The 25,956-nt window shown below is 35.2% G+C and overlaps 1 protein-coding gene across 1 annotated transcript; it reads left to right on the forward strand.

Moving 5' to 3' along the window:
• Nucleotides 1-885: 885 nt before the first annotated feature.
• Nucleotides 886-25,674, forward strand: LOC110443546 (protocadherin Fat 4-like). The gene is made up of 19 exons (XM_021487819.1): nucleotides 886-941; nucleotides 2,544-2,627; nucleotides 4,913-5,074; nucleotides 6,204-6,282; nucleotides 7,607-7,767; nucleotides 8,133-8,300; nucleotides 8,916-9,034; nucleotides 9,209-9,371; nucleotides 12,375-12,536; nucleotides 13,736-13,873; nucleotides 14,821-14,943; nucleotides 16,367-16,555; nucleotides 17,157-17,353; nucleotides 19,229-19,436; nucleotides 20,341-20,587; nucleotides 21,343-21,714; nucleotides 22,469-22,572; nucleotides 24,550-24,622; nucleotides 24,916-25,674. The coding sequence occupies exons 1-19, from the start codon at nucleotides 890-892 to the stop codon at nucleotides 24,929-24,931; spliced, it is 2,817 nt and encodes a 938-aa protein (XP_021343494.1). The 5' UTR covers nucleotides 886-889; the 3' UTR covers nucleotides 24,932-25,674.
• Nucleotides 25,675-25,956: the final 282 nt, after the last annotated feature.

Raw genomic sequence — 25,956 nt, forward strand, 5'->3', positions numbered from 1 at the left:
TCATGTACCACAGACAATAATGGTATTATTTTATTGACTGGGTAAGTGACCATCGGCCTGAACTCTTGATATCTGTACTCACGAAATTATTTTGGATGGTCCATCAAAACTACAAGTGACTCCTCAATTCTTTCGCTGTATTCAAAATATGATCCGAAACACTCTTGAAGTGAAATTTTCATTCTCTTTGCCTTTAGTACTACTGATGAGTCATACAAAGACGAAGCTGCTTTCTGCATCTAGAAGGAAGGTTTTCAAATGAATGTTTAACTATTTCGTATATCTTGTGAATGGGTTATTTAATTCTTTATTATTCACATTATTTACATAATAATTATGACATGGAAAAAGCATACATTCACATGCTCACACACATACACAAACTTTCTCATTGTATTTATTTTTCCTCTTTGCCGTCATATCATGTGAAAGTTTTAGTGATTTACCATTTTCTCTTCGCATAAGTATTGAAAGTCTCATTAAAATGATCAATTTGTTTAAAAACAAAATTAAATGAGTACATCATTTTCCAGACCGGAAAATACCCATGATTCTCTTTATACCTTAACTGTTAATAAATATATTATATATCAAATCAATCGTAATAAAACATGACATATCTACTGATAGTGCTGAGCGATAGACTGTAATGTATAATACATATATATTGATGGATATTGGTAGAAAATAATTTAACATGATTCGTTCATCACGCCGTTGGACAAAATACGATGATTCGTTCAGGTGGAAGGATTCGATGTCCGTTGATGTGTTAACACATAAATAGAATCGTCTATATAAATGACGTACATATATATCAATACGTAAATAAAAGTTGAAAATAATATTCTTTACTGCCAAAATTACTCACTTTGATTTCATGCAAGGTATGGCGACGGATGTTGTGTATCTTTCTGTGCTGTGTCTTTGTGTCCTAAAAGGTAAGGAAAATATTACTATATAGAATATACCAATAGTAGACAATGTAAGTCTATCAGTGTACTTTGATATAATAAAACAGGTTGTAACGCAAGCATTCCTTAGGAATTATAACGCAGCGATAAAGACCATCTCTTTACCTTTCTCTGCAATAAGGGTCGTTTGTTATAAAGCATTTTTCAAGATTATTCATGTTTGTAATGTGGGTAATTTTTGGTTAAGTCAGTTTGTATGCGAGTTTGTGTAGGGGTTGGTTTTGGTTTTATGTTGTTTAATGTCTTAAGCTTATTAACTGTTAAGGACGTTGGTTTGTGTACATTGCTTTTGTTACGAAGAATGTTTTGTTATCATATTTCGTTTTTCTGAAGAAGATTATACATGTTTCTGATACAAGTACTTTCTGATGGAGTCAGTGTGTGTTTTTATCTGTTGAATTGTGCTTTAGTTGCAAACAACGGGTTGTATGTTATAAACCAATTTTCTGAAGAAGATTATACATATTTCTAATACGGTTGTTTCTTCCGATTGAATCTGTTTGTACGTGAGTCTGTGTGTGTTTGTCTGTTGAATTGTGCTTTAATTGCGAATAATGGGTTGTTAAAACATTTTTCGGAAGAAGATAATACATATTTCTAATACGGACACTTTCTGATCGAGTCTGTTTGTACGTGAGTTTGTTTGTGGGTTTGTCTGATGAATTATGCCTTCGTTGCGCAGAATGTTTTGTTATCAATATTTTTTTCCTGAATATGATTGTTCATGTTTCTGATACAATTACTCTCTGATTGAGTCTGTGTGTGTTTGTCTATTTAATTGTGCTTTTATTGTGAAGAATGTGTTATCATTTTTTTTTCTGAAGAATATTATACATTTTTCTAATATGGACACTTTCCGACTGAGTTAATGAAATGAGACTTTTCTGTGGGGTTGTCTGCTTAATTGTGCTTTCGTTGCGCGCGAAGAATATTTTTGTATCAAATATTTTTTTCCTGAAGAAGATTATACATGTTTCTGATGCAAGTACTTTCTGATTGAGTCTGTATGTGTGTTTGTCTGTTTAATTGGGCTTTCGTTGCAAACAATGGGTTGTTATAAATTAAACTCATTTTTTTTTCCGAATAATATTATATTTCTGATTGAGTCCGTGAGCATTTATGAGAGTGTCTGTTTAGTTATGCTTTCGGTATGAAGTAAAATAAACTACACTACGGACTGAGAGTTTGTAACACAATCTAAATGTTTCGTTTGAAGTTTCTTCTTGAACACTGTAATGTATCCATACAATAGACACATACTGGATGAACAATTCAATTACGAAACATAAAAGTTGCAGCGTAATACAAATTGGCAGATTTTATCTAAATCAACTTCTGTAGGTCCAATCACATGTGTTTGTTAAACGTTTACTTTTAGTAGAATAAAATTTCCTTAAAGCTCTATTGTCAAACATTTAGAGAATAACAAATAATTTTGTTTATAGAATTGTACCACATGTGAATATGATTCAGTCTAAATTCTAATAAACTAGTTCTGCAAAACCCCAAAATATCCGTTTCACGCCCTTGTAGATTTGTGTTTACATGTAAACATATTTTGATCTTCAGTTACCTCACAATCCTGTGGCACAAAGACTGTTGGGAATGCCTCGCCTGGCAGCTTCCAAGACAACCTGGATACTGTTGCTACGGGTAAGAAATTACAAAAAAAGCGTGTAAAACCAACGTATATATATATATAGATTCAACAATGAACAAAGATATTTTTAAAAGTCCTCGATGAAAATGGATACTATACCAGAGGCGTCAAAACTTATTAAATATTATACAATATCAAAACAGTAAAAAACCAGCGAGTATATTTTGTTTCTTCGTTTTTCTTCTATTTTTTTCTAAAAAAATCCTTTTTTTTTTCAATTAAGTACATGTATGATTTGTGTTTCGGTTCACTTCTATATTTCAATGGACTATTCATAATTTGCTATTCTTCCACATTTTCTATGACCTTAAAAAGGATTTTTCATTTAGAGGAATTTTTTTTAGAGTGGGCAAAAATAATTTTTGGTCTCTGCTTTTCTCATTAATTATGGTTCACGTAAATTTTGTTATATTTGAGAGGAAATATCGGTAACTTCATTTATGTTTTTCATAATTGATGGTATGACGGAGCACACTTTAATACGTCATATATTTTTCTAATTACTGTTTCTTTGTGAATGTATTCAGATTGATTTACAGCCAATATGTCTTTTTATATAAAATATACTTTATCAGTATTCACGTCTACCTTACATATTAAGAATAACTCATCACAAGCACAATTGACAAGATTGCTCGGGACATTAAGTGGATCAAATTATTTTTAGGCAAATGATTTTTAAAACAAGATCTGTTAATAAACCACCCTGTTTATTTATTTTTATTCATATAAAAAAAAATAAGGACAAAATACAATAAAAGAAAATATTTAGAAATTCATATTGCGCACTATTATATAAGCATATATAGCCACATCATAATATCATGTTAATATACACCAATATAAACTGAATACATGAATAATTATTGTGTAAAATTGCGAGAACTAGTGGGTATTCTCATACTTAACAGGGCACATTTTAGACTTGAGTTTCGACAAAATATTTTATTTCATTAAAATCAGCGGTATATATGACTACTGAATAACAAATAGACGATTCATAAGCTTGTTTGTTTTGTCGCCTTGAGGTTAGGCACAAAGGTACAGGATTATATCATGGACAAATATGGCGTTTAAAATTTTGTGAACACAAAGAAATAATTGAAGAATTCAAAAACTGAAAAGTTGTCTGAAATTATGATTTATAATGGTTGAAATATAATGTACAAGGCTACGAATATTGGGTGTTTAGATCAATACACAGTTGAATGTTAGGATATGACATTGACTTTGAAATTCACATTTAAGTTAATACGGTGTCGTTATATTGTTAATAAACTCAGCTTTTATGGCTCTATGAATTATACCAAATTCTATTCATAACATATTACCTAACTTTGTTTACATATGTGTTGGATGAAAAATATTAAATTTTCTTCATGGAAATCTTTACCCACATTTTCAATTTTATTGCAAAACGTGATTTGGTTATAATTTACCATGTACTGAGAACACGAGTCATTCGCTATTTTTTAACAAAGCTAGATTTATATAAATGGCACAATATTGATGAAACAGATTACTTTTATTTGAGTTATATGAAAAGTTTATTATTAAAGCCTTCTGTTTTATAAGGCATTTATGATCCAACAGTAAGTAGATTGTTTTACATAAGCTTGTTGCCAAACCTTTTTGCATATTTGTTTTAGTTAAATTAGTTCTATCATATTATAGAAATATAATTTTAAACTTAATAAAAAATCATCATCAACCCTATGAAACATCAGGTTTATTATTAATAAAATTGCATGATAAATACCATTTAATAAAAATATAACGGCCGCAGTTGCCAAGTGGATAAGGCGTCTGACAGTCTGCCACCACTCGCCATCCACGACTGGGTCACGTGTTCGAGACCTACGTGGGGCTGTCGACAGGTACTGGACGTAGGTTGTTGGTTTATCTCCGGGAACTTAGACTTTTCTCCACCACCTGGCACGTCCTCAAATGACATAAGCTGTTAATAGGACGTAAAACACGACCAAACCAAATAATCAAAACATCATAACCAATACCATGCATGTGTCCTCCTCATGTATTTGATTATTCAACCACATTGTATTATCAACATTTCGTAATTTTTAAATGACGACTGACTTACAGTTGTTAAGTTACTTAGTAATTACTCATCGTCATAATATATGATGAGCGTTTGAGTAAGGATGCTTTTCATTGGCATTCTTGATAAGGTTTACAAAGGTGATAAACGTTTGATTTTGGATTTAATCAATGAAAGATTTTCAATGTTTGTTAAATAAGAACTATGGATATATTTCAGGAATCGGGTATCTAGCCAGCAACTACGCGTTTGACTGCTGTGGAGTAATTGACAAATGGCAAGTTGTCATCGGTGCTCTTGGCACAATCAAATTCCAAATATGGCGGCCAAATGGAGCCAATTACGACCTTGTAAGCGAGAATACCTACACTTTTAGCACAGGTAAGTAATGTTGAATCTTATTTACTCATATGTTCATATGTATTTGTACACATACACACAAGTACTACAAATAGCTCGTTTTAGCTTTTACAGAAAACTATTTTCTCCAAAGCTTAATTCAAAGCATTCACGTTGTCCTGGAGAAAAACATAATATATAATCTCTCCGTACCGTTAGGGGGTTTTGGCAAAAAAATCTCAATCCAATGGCTGATATTCCTGATTGCCTATCCTGAAGATTATTTCAATTTGAGAGCTCAACGTTCAAGAATCGCACCCGAGGAGCTAATTATTTTTCTACCAATCTGTCAATAATATGTTTGAAATAAATGTTTATCAGCAGTTAAAATATGTGTTTTTATTCTAATATGCAAATATATCTCCTGTCGGAAGATGCTTGTGACGTCATGTCATATTTTAACGTCGTGGGGGGGGGGGGGGGGGGGGGGGGCGGGGGAGGTTACACAGTTATCTTGAACAGATGTAGCTAGAGCCATTTCAGTGAATGGTTTAAGAAAAGTATGTCTATTTAAAGACAGCTTCAAATCGGGTTTTTTCTTTAAAAGTCTCTACTTCATAATAGGATCGCGTCATCAATTGTGTCACTTATTTCTTATGTCAGTGCATGTTGACGGTGCTTTAACAATTTACAGCTTTCTAGTGGTAGGAACGTGTATGATTAAAAGCAGACAGCAAAACATCAGCCCTCGGGATTTTTGAAGATTTGCTCTCAGCAAAACCTCGTGCGCAATTTCCTAGAATTTAATGGTACCTTGAAAATGGTGCGATGCATTAGGTTCATCATTCAACCTATTTTTACGGTATCTAGGAAAGTGTAGGAGAAAAAGAATCGATCACTCCTGTGTGCAGCAGACAGAGACATTTTAACCATCGGGATAAGAGTTTTGAATTTTAGCATTCGACAAAGCCTTGAGATGGGATTTATTTGTTTTTATTACACAAAAATGATAGATTCTATTAGTCTACTTTTTTTGTAACGTTCCATGGTAATTAATGTATTTGTTCAAAGCACGTGTTAATGATTGGAAGACAGGACTGATTGTGAGTATCATTAGGTAAATGACCACACCTCGTATACATTGTATATGACTGTTTTTTGTGGCACACAGCTGACCAACTGGTGGAGCAGACATTGAATGTGGGAGATGGATCGAGACTCACTGTAATACCAAATGACGTCATGGGATGGTAATTGTTTATTATTTGTTTTGATCATTTAATCAATGATACTCACATAACCTCAAGTAGGTTGAAGAAAGATAATTTAAATTCAGTTGAAGATTTTTTTGTTCAAACAAATGTTTGTTATGAAATCTACCAAAGCTTGTTATGTTGAAATGGTTTATCCATGATTTTTTTACATCATTCGACATAATTTGTTATAACCATGAAAACACAAACATTATTGGACATGGCATAGTTCAAATAATTTGACATTATGTATAATTCTGCGATAGAATCATGGTCAATCGTGTTAAGCTCCTCCCATCGCACTTGAGCCACGCCCGGTTTCTAACCAAAACAATATGGCGTCAAGTTCGCCTCATAGCGAAATCCCGCTGATAAGGCTAGTAGGCAACAGAACAGAAACGACCGATGAAATGCATTTGTTGAATGAATTAAAAAGTAAAAAGAACGCATTCCTTGTTCTTACCTCCATTTATTACATTTTAAACGTTCGTTCCATCCGTGTAAAGGCATCTATTTAGATCCGAAATCAAATCAAACATTTCACATGTGTCGTATGCATTTACACAAAACTCTTCAAAAATCTATACAAATAATCACCGATTNCGAACAATCCAAATATTCCGCCTCGTCAACATACAGATCGAGCTCTCGCCAGTATGGGCGGGGCTAAATGACCGACTTTTGAAAGCTTCTTTCCGATTGGTCAGTCCGCTGCAGAATGACACGTCGCCAGTTCAGGTCACAAAGTACTTTTGTACAAGGAAATACAATGTTTCTAAACATATTAGCGTAGTATATTTGTTAAGGTGTGTTAGAATGGGGATAGTACGTTGTTTTTCGTGTCTATACTGGCGATTAGAACATGAAATTTGGTTTAAACTCTCGACCTATCGGTCTCGAGTTCAAACACAAATTTCATGTTCTAATCGCCAGTATAGCCACTCAAAACAACGTACTATCCCCTAAATTAACAGCGTGAAAAAGACCTTAAAATTGAAAACTTACTACCCTGGATCCGATAAATTATGCGAAAGACTTTGGTACAAATGTTAAAGCATGATTTCACCTATACTTCACTGAATATTCCCTAATTTAAGCCATAGGTGATTCGTTTGTGAAACCCTTCCAAGACAAGCTACACATAACTTCTGAAATATAAAGGGTTTTACTTGTGACATCAAAATGAAAACAATTAAATGATGTCACTTTGTATAGACAGACCATTGCCTCTTTTACTGAGCTCTCTCTCTGCCTCAATAAAAATCGAGGAAATATTCTATTATTCTTTTACCTTTGACAAGCTTTCATTACTCATTTACAGGTACACTGCTGGTAAAGACATGATACCTTACAATTCAGTGTCCGTAACTGGTGCAGTACAGCTTACGATGACAGCGCCTTCTATCGGCGCTACTAAGAACTGGGCAGGGGGAACAACTCTCGGTTCCCGAACATATGCAATTAATGCTCTAACATCCGGTAGTGAGTATGCTGATTATTATGCTAATATATTTCCTCGATCACTTTTCCTTGCTCGGTTTCACACCCAGACAGACCACGAAACTCTTACATGCATGGTTGCTTCGAATAAACATAAAACCTTTGAAACCTTTGAATAATTATACACAACATTAGAAAATTGGAAATTGATAGATAACGTAAATGAACCTTTAATTACAAACAATTGTAGAAGGATATAAAATGAGTATGTATCCTATGTATTGTTTAATGAAATAGCCTCAAATATTTTAAAGGAATTTCAACAGCTGGAATGCAGTATGAAATGCTTCCTGCACAAATAAATGAACAGCGTATTCATATTCTGATCGTTTTCTCTTTATTTATAGATTCCAGTCCGACGTTTACAAACCTTGACCAGACCCTGACTTACGCAGACACAGACACCCCGCCCACTACACTCCTAACACTGACCTACAACGACGTGGATCCTCAAGATACCGTACTCACCGTCGCCATGACGACAACGTCAAACGAGTTTCAAATAAATGCACTAGGTAGGTAAACCTTAATCACATTATCACGTAAGAATATTTACGCTTACGAATTATTTACCAATCCATGAAAGAGCAACTGTCGCCCGGTATAATGAGTATAAGTTATCATGTAGCACAATTAAAATTCGATATGATGCCCTCGTGTCATTTGCCACTTCTTTTACTGACATCATATTTTTTTTTTCTTACAAATTGTTATACAATTTATCACGAAACCCATTTATAACGCCAAAATGTCTCTGGACAAATGATGGCATTATAACGAAGTTTTTACTGTACTAAATACATCTTCTCTCATAATGATCTCGGTCTAAATCTTCAGTCACGTGTATACTGACAGTGATGCTATTGAAACTGGTTTTGCAAAACTCCCAGCGTCATAACCCTTAACGTGGTGATTTGAAGATGAAAACTCCTCATCTTTTCTAATCCATTCTAAGTTATGTCGCGAAAATGCTGTACAACACACATTGTAAGACTTCTCCGTTCTAGAGAATATTCAATCCACGGCGTGATGTCATAATTCAAGTGTGGTATGGCAAAGTATTGTGATGACCTACTTGTATCACGTGATATTATTCCACACAATGTATTCGAACACGTTCTATTTGTCAGATCAAGTGCAGCCCCAGACTGGGCAGTGGACGGTTGGAACGTACCCTTTGACCTTTACTGTAACTGACCAGTGCGGTAATGTTGTAACCGGAACCCTCACCGTGGAGATCACCAACACTGTGAGTGCACATCATTTCATGACGACACAATCACGATATGGTGACGTCACTACTCAAATACTTACAATTATGATAACAACGATATGCTATGAAAGAATTATTCATTTTTTAAAGGTCATTGACAGTTATATTAACAACCTATTTAAGGTAGTTTTTTTAAATATTTGATTTCAGGCGCCAGATATGACAGCAATGGCTACGTCGGCGAGTGTGAAGGAAGACGTGGTTGTCGAGACGCACTTGACAGACCTGATTGTGACAGACTTCCAGACGTACACGTGTACCTACACCGGCCCGAATCCATTCAATGTTCAGCCGAAAACAGCAGGGAGTACAAGTTAGTATGTTTGTATATTTCATATCAGCATCGTTTACCCGTGAAAGGTTATGTTACCGTTCCTTTATGTTCAGGGCCCGTATTCATGAAACCGTTCTCATGCTCAAGCATGGATTCTGTGGTCAAACCAGCTTTCTCGCAACCCATCTAAATCATGTCAATGATAAAAAAGTCAAATTTAATAATTGAAAACAGTATTCGGCTTCAAGTTTCTGCAATTTTTCTCCAAAATAAGATTTTTTAAATAATTTATGACTGGAACAAGAAATTTGATTTGAGCACAAAATCCATGCTTGAGCATGAGAACGGTTTGATGAATACGGGCCCTGATGTCAACTCCTGTTCCTGTTGTTGGACTTTTTGTACCGACTTTGCGTTACAAAAGTGCCATCAATAAGGTTTATCGTTTTGTTTTTAATATTCTATCAGGCCATTTATTTAGATTGTATATAGATGAATCTGTATACAGATGTTGTAATGTAATTAAATATCTAATGAACGTGGACTCGCTTTACCTAATAAAGAATATGGGAGTTGTATCGAAGTTTTACTTTCTGCATAAACAATGTACTGAGTCAGTTATAGCTTGACAAAGGAACCAGTCGGTCTTTCAACGTTGCGACACGTTTAATACATACATTGTTTATGCAGAAAGTAAAACTTTGATATCACATATTTCCAAACTGATGAATCTCATTGAAGATAGTATGAGTGCTATTTTCCCATAACCGTTTCAGTTGGCGTATGGGTATTTCACTTTTCGCTAGACCCTTTGAGTTTTATTCTCGATAAACTTCAACAGAACAGGTTGCAATAAATATATATGAGGTACCTGCCTAATCCTTCATTTTCAGTTTCCAAGAACAACTTGCTTTGCTTCTATTCTATCTGTGAAAAATAGTGATACCTCCTACTTATATTTTCTGTTCTATATCTTGACATTAATCTATCTGATCTCCAAACACTGTGACAAACAATATTTCTATAATTTCATCATCATTAACGGCCCTTTCATCTGTAGCAACATACCGCACCTACAATGTACCGACGGGATGCTGTGCTGGGTGCATTCGGCATTGTTTTTCAGTGAGATAGCACTATAAAAACGGCATCAGATCTGCGTTACCACAAGGAGGCAAATACACCAACATGCCCTGACTCCAGCACACATACACACATACACAAGTGTACGTACACACGACACACATGGACCCACGTCTTTAAATGACCTTAGCAGTTGAAAGGAGTTTAACCCTGATAACCAACCAACCGAATCTCCGGACTAAATAAAGCGCAGGCTCTTAATATCAAGAACGCCGTTCCATATAGACGAGAAAAAGTGTATTCATTTTGTTGACAAATATACCTATGAACTAAATAAGCATACATAATCACTCACACATCGCTCACATTATGAAATAATGGAAATACGATTATGAAATATGATGAATGATTATAATGTTTAAAATTATATTATTTTTATACTTGCATTCATAAAGACTTACCAGGATCATCCAGAGTAAGAAGTGACTGGGTCATGCTCTCGACGGTTAACGTTCGGTGTGCCGCCGTCGAGAGGTTAAGTCAGAGTAAAGTAGGGAGACGGCATTGACTAGGATATGGACGGGTGGCCGTGCTGCACGTGCACATACTCACATTCATGAACACTGGCATAACGCGCGATGATTTGAATGTTGTATTTGCAGACCTGGCTGTATACTCCCCCACATTGTTAAATGTCTCCTGGCATTTCTCATACATGTATTACCCAGAATATACACTTATAAAGGGTTATTAGTAGAGACAAACGTGGTTCTCATTGGTAAACAAATTCATTTACTGAGCGTATATATCGTTCATAGAAAAAACATATCCTCTAGAATTTTGTCAGGAACATACAAAAAGTCAAGACTTTTATCAATTAAATCGATTTCATTTTGATTTTTCAAATAACTTTGTCAATTGTTGAATTCAATTGTTATGAACGCCAACATTGTGATTGTATTGTCATGCAACTCACATTTTATGAGGTTTATAAATGGTTTCATCAACCTAGTAGGCAATATTACTCTATATATTGCAGACTTAACGATTCCAATCGTGATATAATTTAATAAGGCTTCTGTTTTCTCTTCTGGAGTGGATACATATTAGTACAAAAGAAGTAAAAACATGTTAAGATAGTAGTTTGATTTAAAATTACATATTTTAACAGTTTACCATAGTAATTCAATCGTAGAATTTTCCGAAGTGGTTTCATGATGTAACGCTGTATATAATTGCCATATAATGCCACACGGTTTTACTCAAATGCCACACCGTATATAATTGTCGAAGAGGCCGCGTAGTTATAAAATACCATATATTAAATGTACATACCATGAAATTTGACACTTATTGTCATTTCTCACAATATAATTTTAATACAGTATCAAGTTGTAGGTGTTTATCATACAATGTATGGGGATATATAATTATCATACGCGGTAGGCAAATACTTTTCAATAACTAATGCTATCATACACATCGATACAGTAGATAATCGTCGACTAATAATACTCGCTATAAAACTTTCGTTAGATTTCACACGGTGAATGTAGTACATTGTTGCCATCTGATACCAATTAGTTCATGATATTTAAATGTCATACAGTAAATAATTGTCATAAACTGCAGCGCAAATGTGATTTTCATACAATACACCGCGGTTTTTAATTGTGATACAATACCACAAGGTATGAATTACTGAATACTGGAATATTTTCGCCGCATTTTAAATTACGCCTTTTTCGTCCTCATTAAAAAAGGGCAAACGAATATTTGTTCACAGCATGGCATAGTTAGAAATATCATGTAAAGAACAAAAGTAACACTTGCAAAATATAGACTTAACCGGCGAAGACGAAATTAAGCTTTGCGAAAATTTGCCAGTGTACAAGTATGACAAAAAGTATCATAAAATTCATAATTATTGAAATAATATTTTCCATGATTGCTTTTCAGTCTATGCATTGTTCCTTAACGGGGAGGCAAACTTAAAATACAACACTAAGAATCAATACACGCTCACCATCACGTGCACAGATGACCTTGGTGTGTCCTCCACCAAGGACGTAGTAGTCAGTATTACAGAAAATGCACCACCGTCCATGGATAATCTCCCAAGTAAGTATTTGTTATGGTGTGAAGTTAAGTTCACCTGATGTTGCTAACACTTTCTTATATTATTTAATCGGTAATCAAATACTTACTCCGATGTTCAACTCTGATCCATATAAATGTTAGGTATTCCGAGCTTGCATATTAATTCTAAAACTCGTGCAAGTTCGGGGAAATAAAAGGCATGCTATATCCCACTGCATGATCGTTAGGGGCGACTAATGAAGGTGCATGCATAGTCGGGTTTGGGTTCTTCCTTATCTTCTTTTAAGAGAACATTTAAGAGACCAAAGCTAATCTGCTTCCCATTTGAACACTTGGGATCTTTTTCGTTCCCTATCTTTCCTGTCCTTTTCTACCTACTTTCTCTTCCTAAACAAAAACAAAAACAAACAAGCGAAAAAAGTTATAAATGTAGGAAGCTCTGCATGAGTCTTGCTTGGGGTTTGAAAATAAATTGATCATAGGAACGGTTTCGAATTGATAAGAAAGTATTAATGTATAAATCGGTAGAGGGTACAGTTAATAAAATTAGAAAAGTGCAAATTGGATCGATAATCATTATACAGAAAAGTATTGCTATAATTTCAAGCATTCGCTAGGAACATATATAACTGATGTCTAGTAATGAGTATACTATATTATTACTAATCAAATATATAAAACAATATGGTATAGATAAACCACCTACCTACGGCCAGTACATGGCGACTGCTACATTGTACCACTAGCCCTCCACCACTGGGTCGCGGGTTAGAGACCTACCTTGGGCAGTCGCCAGATACTGGCCGTAGGTCGGTAGTTTTTCTTCGGGAACTCCGGCTTTCGTCCAGCACTAACACATGGTAGTCCTTAAATGACCATAGCTGTTTATAGGACGTCAAACACAAACAAAACAAGCAAAACTATTAATGAAAGGGCTTTCTGTTGTTTTAATGTTCTTCTTATCCTGATGTTGTCTTCGGTGATGACAGAGCTGGATGTTCTATGACGTCACATATATAATCTATACTAAATAGGACAGCCAATAAAAACATTGCCATCGCGAACATTTTAGCACCGCAATCTGTTTAAAGAGTTCCAAATCATACGTTTTCACATGAAAGAAAATCCATTTTTACAGTGTAACATTAACTACATGAAATATATCTGATATGCAATAAAGATAATTTCGTACATCAAATGCCATGAATATCTTGCTGTAGATCCGGTAGACGTGGACACACTGACCACCACGACAGGAACACAGATATTCGCAATCAATGGAGCGGACACCGATTCCACAAATCTATTTTACAACATGACGTGTTCTCCTGCCAACTGTCCGTTCCAAGTCCTCAACTGTGAGTATAAAACGCGTTATTCACAAATGTATAACATTGAAACATTTTAATCGAGTAACTTTGTAAACGGACACACAGAATAACCAACCTATACAGGGTACTATTGTAATAGCTAAGGTATATGAAGGGAAGCTACTGACTTACTGGCAAGCTGGCTTTTACAATGATGCGGTATAACCCGGGGACCCGCTCACTAGTTCAGCAACGTCGAGCGTGGTCAGTAGTTGGATGGGTGACCGCCGGCAAGTTACATTTGGTGGCAGCGGTGGGACATGGAGTGAATATGTAAGGCCAGTTCCCGAAGGTGCATTATTACACAATGAGGACCTACGGGATTCCCCAGGCCAAGTCTCGGGACGAGACTTTTCGGAGGAGGGAATAGTTTAACAGCTAAGGTTAATGAGGGGAAACTACTGCTTTACTTGCAAGCTAGCTTTTTCAGTGATGCGGTATAACCCGGGGACCCACTCACTAGTTCAGCAACGTCGAGCGTCGTCAGTAGTTGGATGGGTGACTGCTCGCACGTTTCACACAAATATAGTGAAATGTGCCCTGTAAAGCATGTTTTTAAACATTTGGAGACTGAGATAACTCTGTTGTTACATGTATACGTACAATCTGAAGTTCTGAAATACAACATGGACACCTTAGACTTACGACAAAGTAATATGGTTCATATTGATCCCCAAGTTGGAAAGGAACACAGCAAAAATCTGAAGAAGATATGTACAGAATATTTAGTTTAACATATATGCCAAATGATAGATTCATTCATTAATTACTAAGAGTTATTATAATCCATACAATAGAACGCTTATGATAATAATGTTAATATCTATAGCAATTGAAAGTTTGTATAATTTCAAACACAAATTCTTTTATAAGTGAAACACTTCTTGTCAATTTAACAACATATTTATGCTATAAATGTTTTGTTTGTGTAAAAGCTGGTTCGATTGTGGCAACAGAGGATTTGAATTTGCATAAGACAGCTGCCTACGACCTTAATGTGTGGATATACGATAAATGGTCGCTAGTCGGACCCGAAACTCTGAGCGTCACACTTACAAGTAAGTATCACTGGCACATTATGTTATCACGAACGTTTACCTGTTAGAAAAGTAGTGATACAGACTGTTGAGGATTCCCGTAATAATATTAATAGTAATAATAATTCGAGGTTCTTATATACCACTCTATTTCCACCTAGTTCGTAGGTCGTCTCAAAGCGATTCAAAAATTATCATCCCTGATTTTTGGGTCTTTACAACCAGCCGAAATCTTTATCAACTCGCTGGGGAGCATACAGCCGGTCAGCTGCCATATCGGCGCTCACAGCTAGAATTCAACAATTCAAGCACTGCCCTAAACACGTACTCCTTTACAGCTGAGTAGACTGGAATAAGCGGAGTAAAGTATCTTGCTCAAAGATACAACACATGCAGTGACGTGCCGCGACTCGAACCCGCAACCCTTCGGTCACGAGCCCGGAGTCCTACTACTAGGCTACCATGCCTCTGTACCACTGTCGAGAACTAAAACTGTGAAGTGGACTCTGTTTGTTGAATAACATTGGCCGTAATAAATCCTTTCTGAAAAGAAACGAATAACTTGCGGGACGTTCATTGGATAAAAAACGAACAAACAAATAAAGATGAGATAGACAGGGAAGTGTATGAACAAATGGTTTTAGAGAGATTAATACTTGCTTTCGAAACTTGGACATCTGATCACAAAACCGTGGCCCTAACCAACTGTGCTACTAATCAGCCGTAATTTCATGAAAAGGGTCGGTATTCATGAAACTCTGATTCTGTCCTTAATATCATCTTCAATTGTAACGTCACAATGCTACCTGCAGCTCGCGACAATTTACAAATGTGCTTGTTTCCATCTAAAATTTTGTGAAGATGAAAACAGCATATTTTAATATTAATATAACAATTATTGACTTTATTTTAGTAAATATATGGTTAAAAGGGCCAAAACATTTAGACCAATCTCAACTTTGTCGGGGTTATTATCACTTTCTCGGGTCCTTAATACTTCAGATTCACCTCAACAAAAGTTAAATACTAACCTTATTATATGTTATTTGAAATAGCATTATGTGTAACTTTAAGCTTGTAGCATGTGTAATCACCCTAATTGTGAGACACTACAAGAAGACGCCATGATTTCCTGACAAAGTTTACATTTTTACTCTCTTTAGTAGAAATATAAATCATATGACAAAATAAACTCAAAATTGCACCCATTCAGTTTTGAGTTGATGGAATATCACTAAAACTCGTCTCTTATAGAAACATTTGAAATAAGAACGCCTAAACATAAAATGGTATAACATGGCTTTATTAGATAATAAGACAAATAGAATAACAATGACACCGCGTGAATGATGTTGAAATACAATGCGAAAAAAAACATCAATGTCGGGTAAAGTCCTTTATTTTCCTTGATTAGATTTCTGTTTTGTTCCTCCCTTCCTTACAGATATCAACGACATTCCCGAAATTAATAATATACCGAGTGGATTGACGGTGTCAGTTCCGGAAAATAGTGCCATTTCCAAATACATCATCAACGCTGCCGTCACAGATGGAAACGCTGCAGACAAGCATACGTTCTCTGCCGTATTTTCGCCGGCAGAGGGCTCTAGTTATTTCCGATACTATGCAAAGTGTAAGTATGTTCTCTATTTTCCCTAAAGCTTCATTTTAATTATTTCATTTTTGCTCTTCCTCCAGTTGTAGACTTTTTCAGGTTCTACCGTAAAACCTTAAGAAACTGAGAACACAAAAAGTGATGACGTCGTGTACTGCAGTGTTTGGTGCGGTATTTGTAATTCTAACTTCTGATTGGTTGAAGTTGCTTTGCAATGAAATTACTGCGATATGTTTCGTTTCAAGCAACATTTTTTTTTTAATTAGAAATGAATAATTACACTCACTATGAATTAAATTTTGTTGCCTGATTTTTAAAAATAAATTATAAGGAATAACCAGACCTATTATTTGGGTTATACGGTATATACCGAAAGAAAACTGTGTGCACTTTTGTGCATAAACCACTTCGTGGATTTATGCAAAGTGCACACAGTGTTTTCGATAAATACCGTATCACCCAAAAATGATATTGATTACGTAATGCGACTGGTTATTCTTAAGGTATTTTAAGAAAATGATCAAAATCCTTAATACATTTCACTGTGTTATGGTACGTATTAAATAAATTTTGAAACCTCGTTGTCTTGTAATGCAAACATTTCTTTGGATTATTGTAGATGGAGTCGTATTACCAAAGGTAGTCATTGACTACGAGGAGTTGCTGGCTAAAGGAATCACATCATTTAACGTCGCCATGACAGCGAACGATGGACGAGAAGATTCGCCAACCAAGCACTTCACGATAGAGGTCACTGACGTCAACGAACAACAGACGGGATTTTCGCAGGCTACATATCAAATCACAGGAGTAGAGGTACTTTGTTTTGTTTTCCTTTTAGCGTTATTTGTAGTTTTGTTTCTTCAGTTTTTCCGATGTATAAAGTGTGAATGAATCAGTGACACTGTCTTACACTGCCCGTTAAGCTAACGGACTCAACACATATGTGTTCGCCTGTAAAATGCTACGCCATAACATATTGTTAATTCCGGACCTGACTGTCCGGTATTGGTCCTTCTTGAATGCCGTTACTATCACCCCTCTCTTTTTGGTTTACATGATTCAGTAAATCTATGTTCACGTTGTGTACAAGTGGTCTCCTATTTTACTTACTGGCGCTTAGTCCAATTACTCACAAACCTTGAGAACTACAAATATTGTATACTTACAGTCATTTATAAGATGTGAATAGGGGTTAAGGCACCGCAGACTGACTGTTGTTGGACATTTCACATAAGGCTAAGGGTTGTATGATTAAATTAATACACAAGGTGTGTTTGTATAAACTATACAGGTGTAACATGTCACTGACAAGCTTTATTTTATCATAAAAGTAATTGAAAAATAATTAAAAGTAATTGTCCATTACATGTACTTTCCAATGTAACTAATTAAATTACCATTACATGTAATTGGAAAATTCATCAATTACAAATTACATCCAATTTGTTAAGAAAGTGTAATCAATTGCAATTAACTACCATTACACAATACCATTACCCCATGCCTGATTCTCATGATTTTAAACTGGAATTGTTCCCTTAAATATAAAGTTTATAGAGAATCACTCATTTTTAATAAAAAAAAATCTCGAATATTTGCAATTTTTCACAAACTTCAACTAAGCTTCCAAAAAAATGAAAAAAATAGAGGTATCTCTTTTACAACGATCTAGATTTGATTATGATTTATTTCAAATCTATTTCTCTTCTATGTTCCTGATGCATTTGCGGAGATGTTTGGAATACATAAAGGTGAACCATTTCTGGAGGATGGAGTTTTGTTCATATTTATCTCGTTACAAAAACAATTTAGGGGTTTAATATAGCCAGCAACGCATAAATGAGTAACGGCATCAGTTGTCTATTACATTTGTTCATTAGTAAAAACAGCATTTGTCCAGTGTACCGATCAGTCACCAATCATTTATTAATCAATAACCCAGACACAAACCTATCAACTAGTTATCGATCAGCAAACCACTCAATGCACCTATAGCCAATTAGTTATTGAAAAAAAAAACACGTTATCATCAGTTTATCATGCTATGAATCAATCAACGAGCTAGTTATCAATAACATTATCAATTAGCCGATATATATATAAGTTAACGATCAACTGAGCAATTCCCGACACTAATTATCATAATTTAAATCACAATGTATGAAATAATTCAATAAATAAATTGATCGATCCATCATTCAGTTAAATATTGTGAAACATGATAATTTTAATAAGAAGAGCCTTTGTTTCACTAATTGGTATTTTCGGTGACACTGTATTTTAACTGAAGTAATGATAATATATTCTAAAATGAAAAATTGATATTCTCGCACCTCAGACAGGGATATCCTACTTGATTCCCTGTGATAGATTTTTCTATCTCGTCCGGTCTGTCTTGCATCTTTATGTGACATTTCTCGAAATATTCACACAGCGATATATATTCATCCGCGCGATATGGGCGTGAAAGTGACAATCTGCATTATTTATATTTTGTTCTGTCGTCTTATGTATTGTTCTGATGATGCTAGTTTCCTGATGGTGTAGAAAAAAATATTTAATATAATGTAAAATACGTTGTCTTCATTGCAAGGACGGACTCTATTTTTACGCGGAAACATTCGAGGCTGAGATAACCTTGATGTTCCTCAGTTACAGGTAATATAATTTATTAATACGTCGTTTCAGACTACCACCACCTTCGCTGACCTGAGCCCCACGCTTGTTAATTCCGTGATAGACCCCGACGACACACGAGATACACAGACCCTTACCATGGACTGTGGGGCCAACACAGGGTTGTTCTCCATGGATCCAAGCACAGGGCGCGTCACAAAGGCTGCTGAGTACGACCTAGACGCCACACAAAAGACGACAGAAACCGTCGCATGTGTTGGTGAGTGTTTTAGAGTTTGTGAGTAAATATGGTATTTTCATTCTTTTGAACAACTGGTTCACCTCTTGTCAGTATAATGTGACCGGGCGGAATGTTGTGCTTGGTGCATTCGGCATGGTATTTCATTGAGATAACACTATAAAGTCGGCATCAGATCCACGCTATCACAAGGAGGCAAGTACACCAACATACCTTGTCTCCGGTACACATACACACAAATACGCTTACACAACACACATGGAAGTACAAATGTACGTTCGTAAATGGCCTGAGTTGTTAATAGGACGTTACACAAAATAAAACCAAACCAAACTTTATAGCCACTGAGGAGTTATAAAGGGACAAGATTACAACATGGTGCAGCGAAATATTTACATACACTTCTGTGATATGTTTTTTGTATTGGCAAACTAAATTCCTTGTGAATGTCATTCATATCAATACACTTGCAAAAATATGCAAAGCAAAAACATGTTAGTATATAAAATTATCCACTCCTTGTAAAAATGACTGCGTTCATGCGTAAGTAATCATAATGTTTAGATATAATAAAATCAAACTCTCTGTTGATACCGATACTGTGGTCTTCTGAAGAAAGCTGTCATGTATAACCTATCCAGATCATAATTAAATGGCATATACTGTAAAAGCGGAACATTTCGCGTGTGGTACAGTTAGCGTTGCAACTCTTCACACTTTTAACGCGGTATGAACATGTTCGCTTTGGCAACGGTTCAAAATTGTATATATCCTACATACCTAAAAGCTATACAAATCTATTTGCTAGTTCACTCGACATCAAAACACAAACATTTCCACACTGCGAACATTTTCACTTTCACATTATCGAAAATAAACGTTTCCGTGGGTAACATATGTTAATATGCAACTGGCTGTTCTACAGTGACAGCGACTGACGAAGCTGGGCACACTGTAACGGCCGACCTGAACATTGTCATCAACGAGGAAAACGATAACCCACCCGTGCTGAACAAGGACACTTACACTCGCTTCCTGCCTATTAACACGGGGGCGGGGTCACGGTTCGGTCCGTTCTCTTCCACTGACGCAGATGTGCTAGACGACCACACTGATACAACGTACACACTGACCGGGGGGTCGGGGCTGTTTGGCCATACGGACTGCTGCAGGTACATAGTGTAATAAAGTGTATGTTGTACACATTGACCGGGGGGGGGGCTGTTTGGCCATTATTTTCATCAGCTCTGCGCTTGCTCTTGTGGAGGAAACAAATACAGCAGTACATCCTTTGGTATATATTAAACAAAGAGCGCTCAACAATCGTCACGGGAAACATAACTGATTTTGAAGTCAGGCCTTGCTCCTCTGTAAACTTCAAAGTACAGGTAATAGCCTAACGATATTGGTCAGGGTTTTCTAAATTGAATACAACTCAATAGTTAACTGCGCGCCTTTAATGAAACATTGTTGGGATGTAAGAACGTACAAGAGCTGGAATTTCGGATTAGAATTACGTACTTACATGTACTTACATGATAGAAAATGTGGTGAACCCTGGGGTCACGATACATAGCTTACACATAACAATAATATTGACGTGACGTCATGCACAAATAGCTAAATCTACTGAATTTGTAACTTTGGTTGCAAGAAAAAACTCAAATATCTTGGAAAGCCACGTTCTGGACAAAACAAATATCTTACCCTAGGGTTAAGAATGATTAATCTTCACAATACTGGAAAATAACTGTTATTAACATCTTCAGTGTACATACATAGAATTCGTACTGTATGTTTGACAATATCTTATACATGTCTTTAGATATGAAGAATATTTTTTTCTGCCATCCGGTCAGTAGTTGCCGTGTGAGTGTGTCAATGTGTAATGAACAAAATTACGCAATGCTTTGATATTTTCCTTCAGTGTCTACAACAACGTCAACTTTAGCACAACAACATACCAGGTAGGTGATTCGTTTCCAATGACCTTGACCGCCATCAACAAAAATGGCCTCAAGGACACGGCCACTTTCAACGTCATTCTTACCGACCCTGTGACCACTTCCGCTCCTGTTGCGGCTGCCACCACAGCCGCCACAGCGGCATCTACCTCTTCATTACAGTTTCCTGAGTTTGGTGGCATCGGGGGTATCTCTAACTTCCTGGACGACCCTGAAAATCTGGCATGGTTTATACCTACAATGATCCTGCTGGCTATCATGACAGCGTTACTTGCATACATGCTGTACAGATGTTTACGGAACCCGGGTGCCTTTTCTAAACTTGGAAAGCTGTGGTTGGTATTCCAGGAAAAACCGGGAGTAATTTCGTTAATTATGCTTTGATCCTAAGATAACAAACTAACTATTGTTATATGAAAACTAACTTACTGGATTATCATTAATTAATTAATATCATTAAATGTTATAGAGATACAAAAATGTATATTCAAATATAATAGACATATAATTAATAGCTATAGAGATTTATTTCAATATTATAGAAATATCGTGTCAAAAATTAGAGATATTAAAAGATGTCCGTAAGACACACACAAGTGACTGCATCTATACAAAATCGTATGATTAAAGATATGTTATGTAGTTTCGAGAAAAAGAGATATATTTAGATATATCTCATTGATATTAATAAATTTTCAATGTAATACAATATATCTCTATTGTTTATCAGATATCTCTGAAATAAGTAGTCATATCTCAATTAGGTATTTTATGTTAAGTTCACCAGCCATACATAAGATCTCTAGAATGCCCGTCCCACTTCAAAACAATTGTAACTATGTATTGGAAACAGTTTTTTGACATTACTATAACTTAGATAAATCATTTTGGAAAATGAAAACATTGGAAAAAGGAAACCATACTCTGAACGAAAAACTCGAATTTGCTCGTTGTTTGCCTGCAATGGGCAAAGTATCATTAAGCTATTCTTTTTCGTGTCGTTAAATGACCGCATATCCGTGTTTCTGCTTTTTTTTTTTAATATTTAAATGTGTATTTGATTAGGAGTTGTCTGTTCTGTCGTTGTAGCAAAGGAAGGTCGTTAAGGTGCAAATGGCGAAGTCGCAGTAAGAGAATAACGAAGGCTAAGTCTCCAAAGAAGGTCAAGGCCAAAAACAAAAAGGGAAACAAAGGTTAGCTTTATCAACAGATTTGTACGAAAATTGATATAGGTTTGCTTCTATTTATCGTTTTAGTAATGCTTTCGTTATTTTAATGAATTATGATGTGTATGACAAATGCAATATATTGATATATATTGTAAGTAGTGTTCTATTTATTTCATTTCAAATATTTTGAAAGATATTTAAAATTGTGAGTATGTAACGAAGAAATAAATAGTACAGACTTCTTAACTGGTTGACTACCAGTCACTGAAGTTTGCCAACCTTGCATTTGGAGTTGATTTTGTCATAGTTTACATTAAATAATCGTTGAAGAAAAAGTGTTATCACATAATGTACTATGTTATCCATTGACTATACCCATGTCATATTTGTTTTGCGTATTAACCCAAATAATATGACCTATCAGTCCTGTGATTGGTTGTAAGTTTTCAATTGTTTCAATTGTGACGTCACGCCTAGAACAAGTACATGACGTCACAGACTAACGCGCTTCAAGGTTGCACGAAAATTGTCGTTTTACACGAATAAATGCTATAAATCTTGATTATGTGATAAACAGGATCTTACACTCGTTTTCATTTCAAATGAAATTTATGAAACTCGTCAGGAATTTTTCATTTTATCTCACCAGAGGCTCGCTAAATTGAAAAATTCTTAGACTCGTTTCATAAATCTCATATGAAATGGAAACTCATGTAAGATCCTATACATCTGTATTAACTTAAAGTTGTATTTTTTTCTTACGCGTTGGAAACCCTTTCCTAACTTGTGGTATTGCTCTATACATACTGACTGTTGGAAACCCTTAGACATGACTTTTATTCTGTTAACATTAAATGCCACTGATATGTAATAAATGTAATAAAAGACAAAAAACAAATGTTTACTGTGTTCGGATATCTGGATAGTCTTATTCAATATAAATAAATATAAACTTTATTTATTTAACAACAAATGGGAAACAAATGATATCAACTTTTCTAAGTAACTCTTGTTTGCACGGTTATTGGTACGCTGGGGGTCTTATATGGGATGGAAACCGGAGAATCTTGGAAAACCGACGTGGTCGGGATGGTGACCCCCTTACCTTCTAACGTCCTTTCAGGAAATCTAACCCCGACCGTCTTGATGAAAGGCGATTGCAATATATGTGCGCCGCCTGACCGCCGTTGCTAAATGGTTTACATATATTTCTTTTTTTCGATGTTTTAATGAACATTCTCAGATAACAGCATATGCAGCAGAACAAAGCAGTACTTCGGTGCTTCACCAACTGACAAGTTTGCTTTACCTATAATATGTCAAGTGTGTTCAATATAGGATCTTACATGAGTTTTCATTTCATATGAGATTAATGAAACGAGTCTAAGAATTTTTCAACTAAGCGAGCCTCTGGCGAGCTTAAATGAAAAACTCGTTACTTATTTCATAAATTTCACATGAAATGAAAACGAGTGTAAGATCCTTTTTATCACATAATCGAAATGTGTTGCATTTATTCGTGTAAAACGAAAATGTTCATGTAACCTTGAATGTAAAAAGGCGTCATTTTGACTCCAGTGCATAAGTCTGTGATGTCATGTACTTGTCCTAGGCGTGACGTCACAATTGAAACTAACAACCAATCACAGGGCTGATAGGTCGCATTATTGGTTAATATTCAATGGATAACACATTACACTATGTGATAAAACTAAATATGTGTACGATTAAGAAGGACACACACTATATTGCATATGATCTAGTTTTCCTCATTAAGATTGTGATGTGATTTCAATTAATATTCTGACAATGATATATGGCAGTTGAGAAACGTTTGCAAATTATTTTATTTTCAATTAAATGAAATGTTTTGTTGGTTAATTATCTACATGTTTAATACCAACGATAGGCTACTTGTATGCGGTACTTAAGTAGGACTATATAAGAGAAGAGTAGTTTTGGCCGAGAAAAACAGTTACGTTTTTTTGTCGTATATTTCAGTTCGCCAGTTGGATAGCAACGACGGCAAGTACGAGTGGAACATCTGGTCCCATTCTGACTTCGGAAACAAAACGTAAGTAGTGGTTCACTCAAATTGTTCTACCTACGTGTAAACCTGTCATGAAACCTATTATGACACATATATTTCTAAGAGCCTTGTTTAAATGATCAATTCAAAGATTCTTTTTCAAAACGATATACCCAATGGAACCTAACAAAACGTATGTTAATCATCTCATAATTATCATAAGTTTTTTTATATTTGTTCATATTAACAATATGGATACTTTCGTTCGTTTTACGTCTCATTGAAATTCGACTTTTTAAAATTTATTTTGTTCCCTGAAATAACATTTTCTATTTCAGTGTCGAGCACAGATAGAAAATGAAGAGGAATTGATGGGACAGTTGCAGACCAATTATCTTAGAGTGGATAAAATGTTTGGTCTGTAGACTGAATTTTATATCTATTGCTCCATATAACGTTTGGGGAATAGAAAACAACCTTCACTCCTACAAGCATCACTGTATCGTAGTGTATTGTATCAACTCTATCCTGTGATTGTTGAAGTAACATTTTGTAATTATGGACAAAATCGTCATTTGTGCCGTATCAATTTAATGGTGAAGTGGAACCACACGATAAGCACTATTTTATGATAAAATACAGACAAAACATTGATGTAAATACCGGAAAAAGTAGACAATTAAAACAGTTTCTGTGTTACTATGCTAGTAATCTTAAATATTCGTTTATGTTCTTCAAGAATTTGCACATAAAACCATACCAGCGTTTCTTCAGTTAATTATTTATTTCATTATTTATTCAATGTTGAAGATGTTGGGATTTCAATGCATGTAAATAGTGACGAAAAGTTATTTGCCATCCATCATGAATACTTAACGCCACAATCATAATTTCATGAGAAATATTTTGTTTATGCAGTGACAAAGAGAGGGGCAATGTCTAAATTTGATTTTGATATTTTTTGACTGTAAGTTATTTTATTTTTTTTCATTGGATACTATTTTTTGCTAAAAAAATTAATTCGGTATGCTATTGCGTGTCTTTAGCAACAATATGATCAAACTTCAATTTTGCAGTTTAAGTCTTGAATAAATGTATTTGCATTCTCATGCCATTGCGTTCTGTCATTTTGTTTTAGTTTTTTTGTGGGTTATTTTTGTAAGAAGGAGCCGGCAATTGATTAATATAGATAAAACCTGATCAAGTGATATTTTTTCAGATTAATACATATCTATATATTATTATGTCACCCTTATTAATGAGTTCATCGAATCTTGGTAATAGTTTTCGGTATCTACGCACGAACAACAGTTTTAATACACAGGTAAAAAGACGGTGGCATCTAAAAATAACTTATCAGATTTGGCAAATGCCAGGTG

The sequence above is a fragment of the Mizuhopecten yessoensis genome, unplaced genomic scaffold (assembly GCF_002113885.1).
Source record: "Mizuhopecten yessoensis strain PY_sf001 unplaced genomic scaffold, ASM211388v2 scaffold716351, whole genome shotgun sequence".
NCBI lineage: Eukaryota > Metazoa > Mollusca > Bivalvia > Pectinida > Pectinidae > Mizuhopecten > Mizuhopecten yessoensis.

Excerpts from the sequence above, each read along its gene's own strand:
- LOC110443546 (XM_021487819.1), top strand. The coding sequence starts at position 890 with ATGGCGACGGATGTTGTGTATCTTTCTGTGCTGTGTCTTTGTGTCCTA. Across the intron at positions 7,768-8,132 it reads TAATGCTCTAACATCCGGTA|ATTCCAGTCCGACGTTTACA; the intron begins GTGAGTATGCTG and ends CTTTATTTATAG. Across the intron at positions 12,537-13,735 it reads GTCCATGGATAATCTCCCAA|ATCCGGTAGACGTGGACACA; the intron begins GTAAGTATTTGT and ends ATCTTGCTGTAG.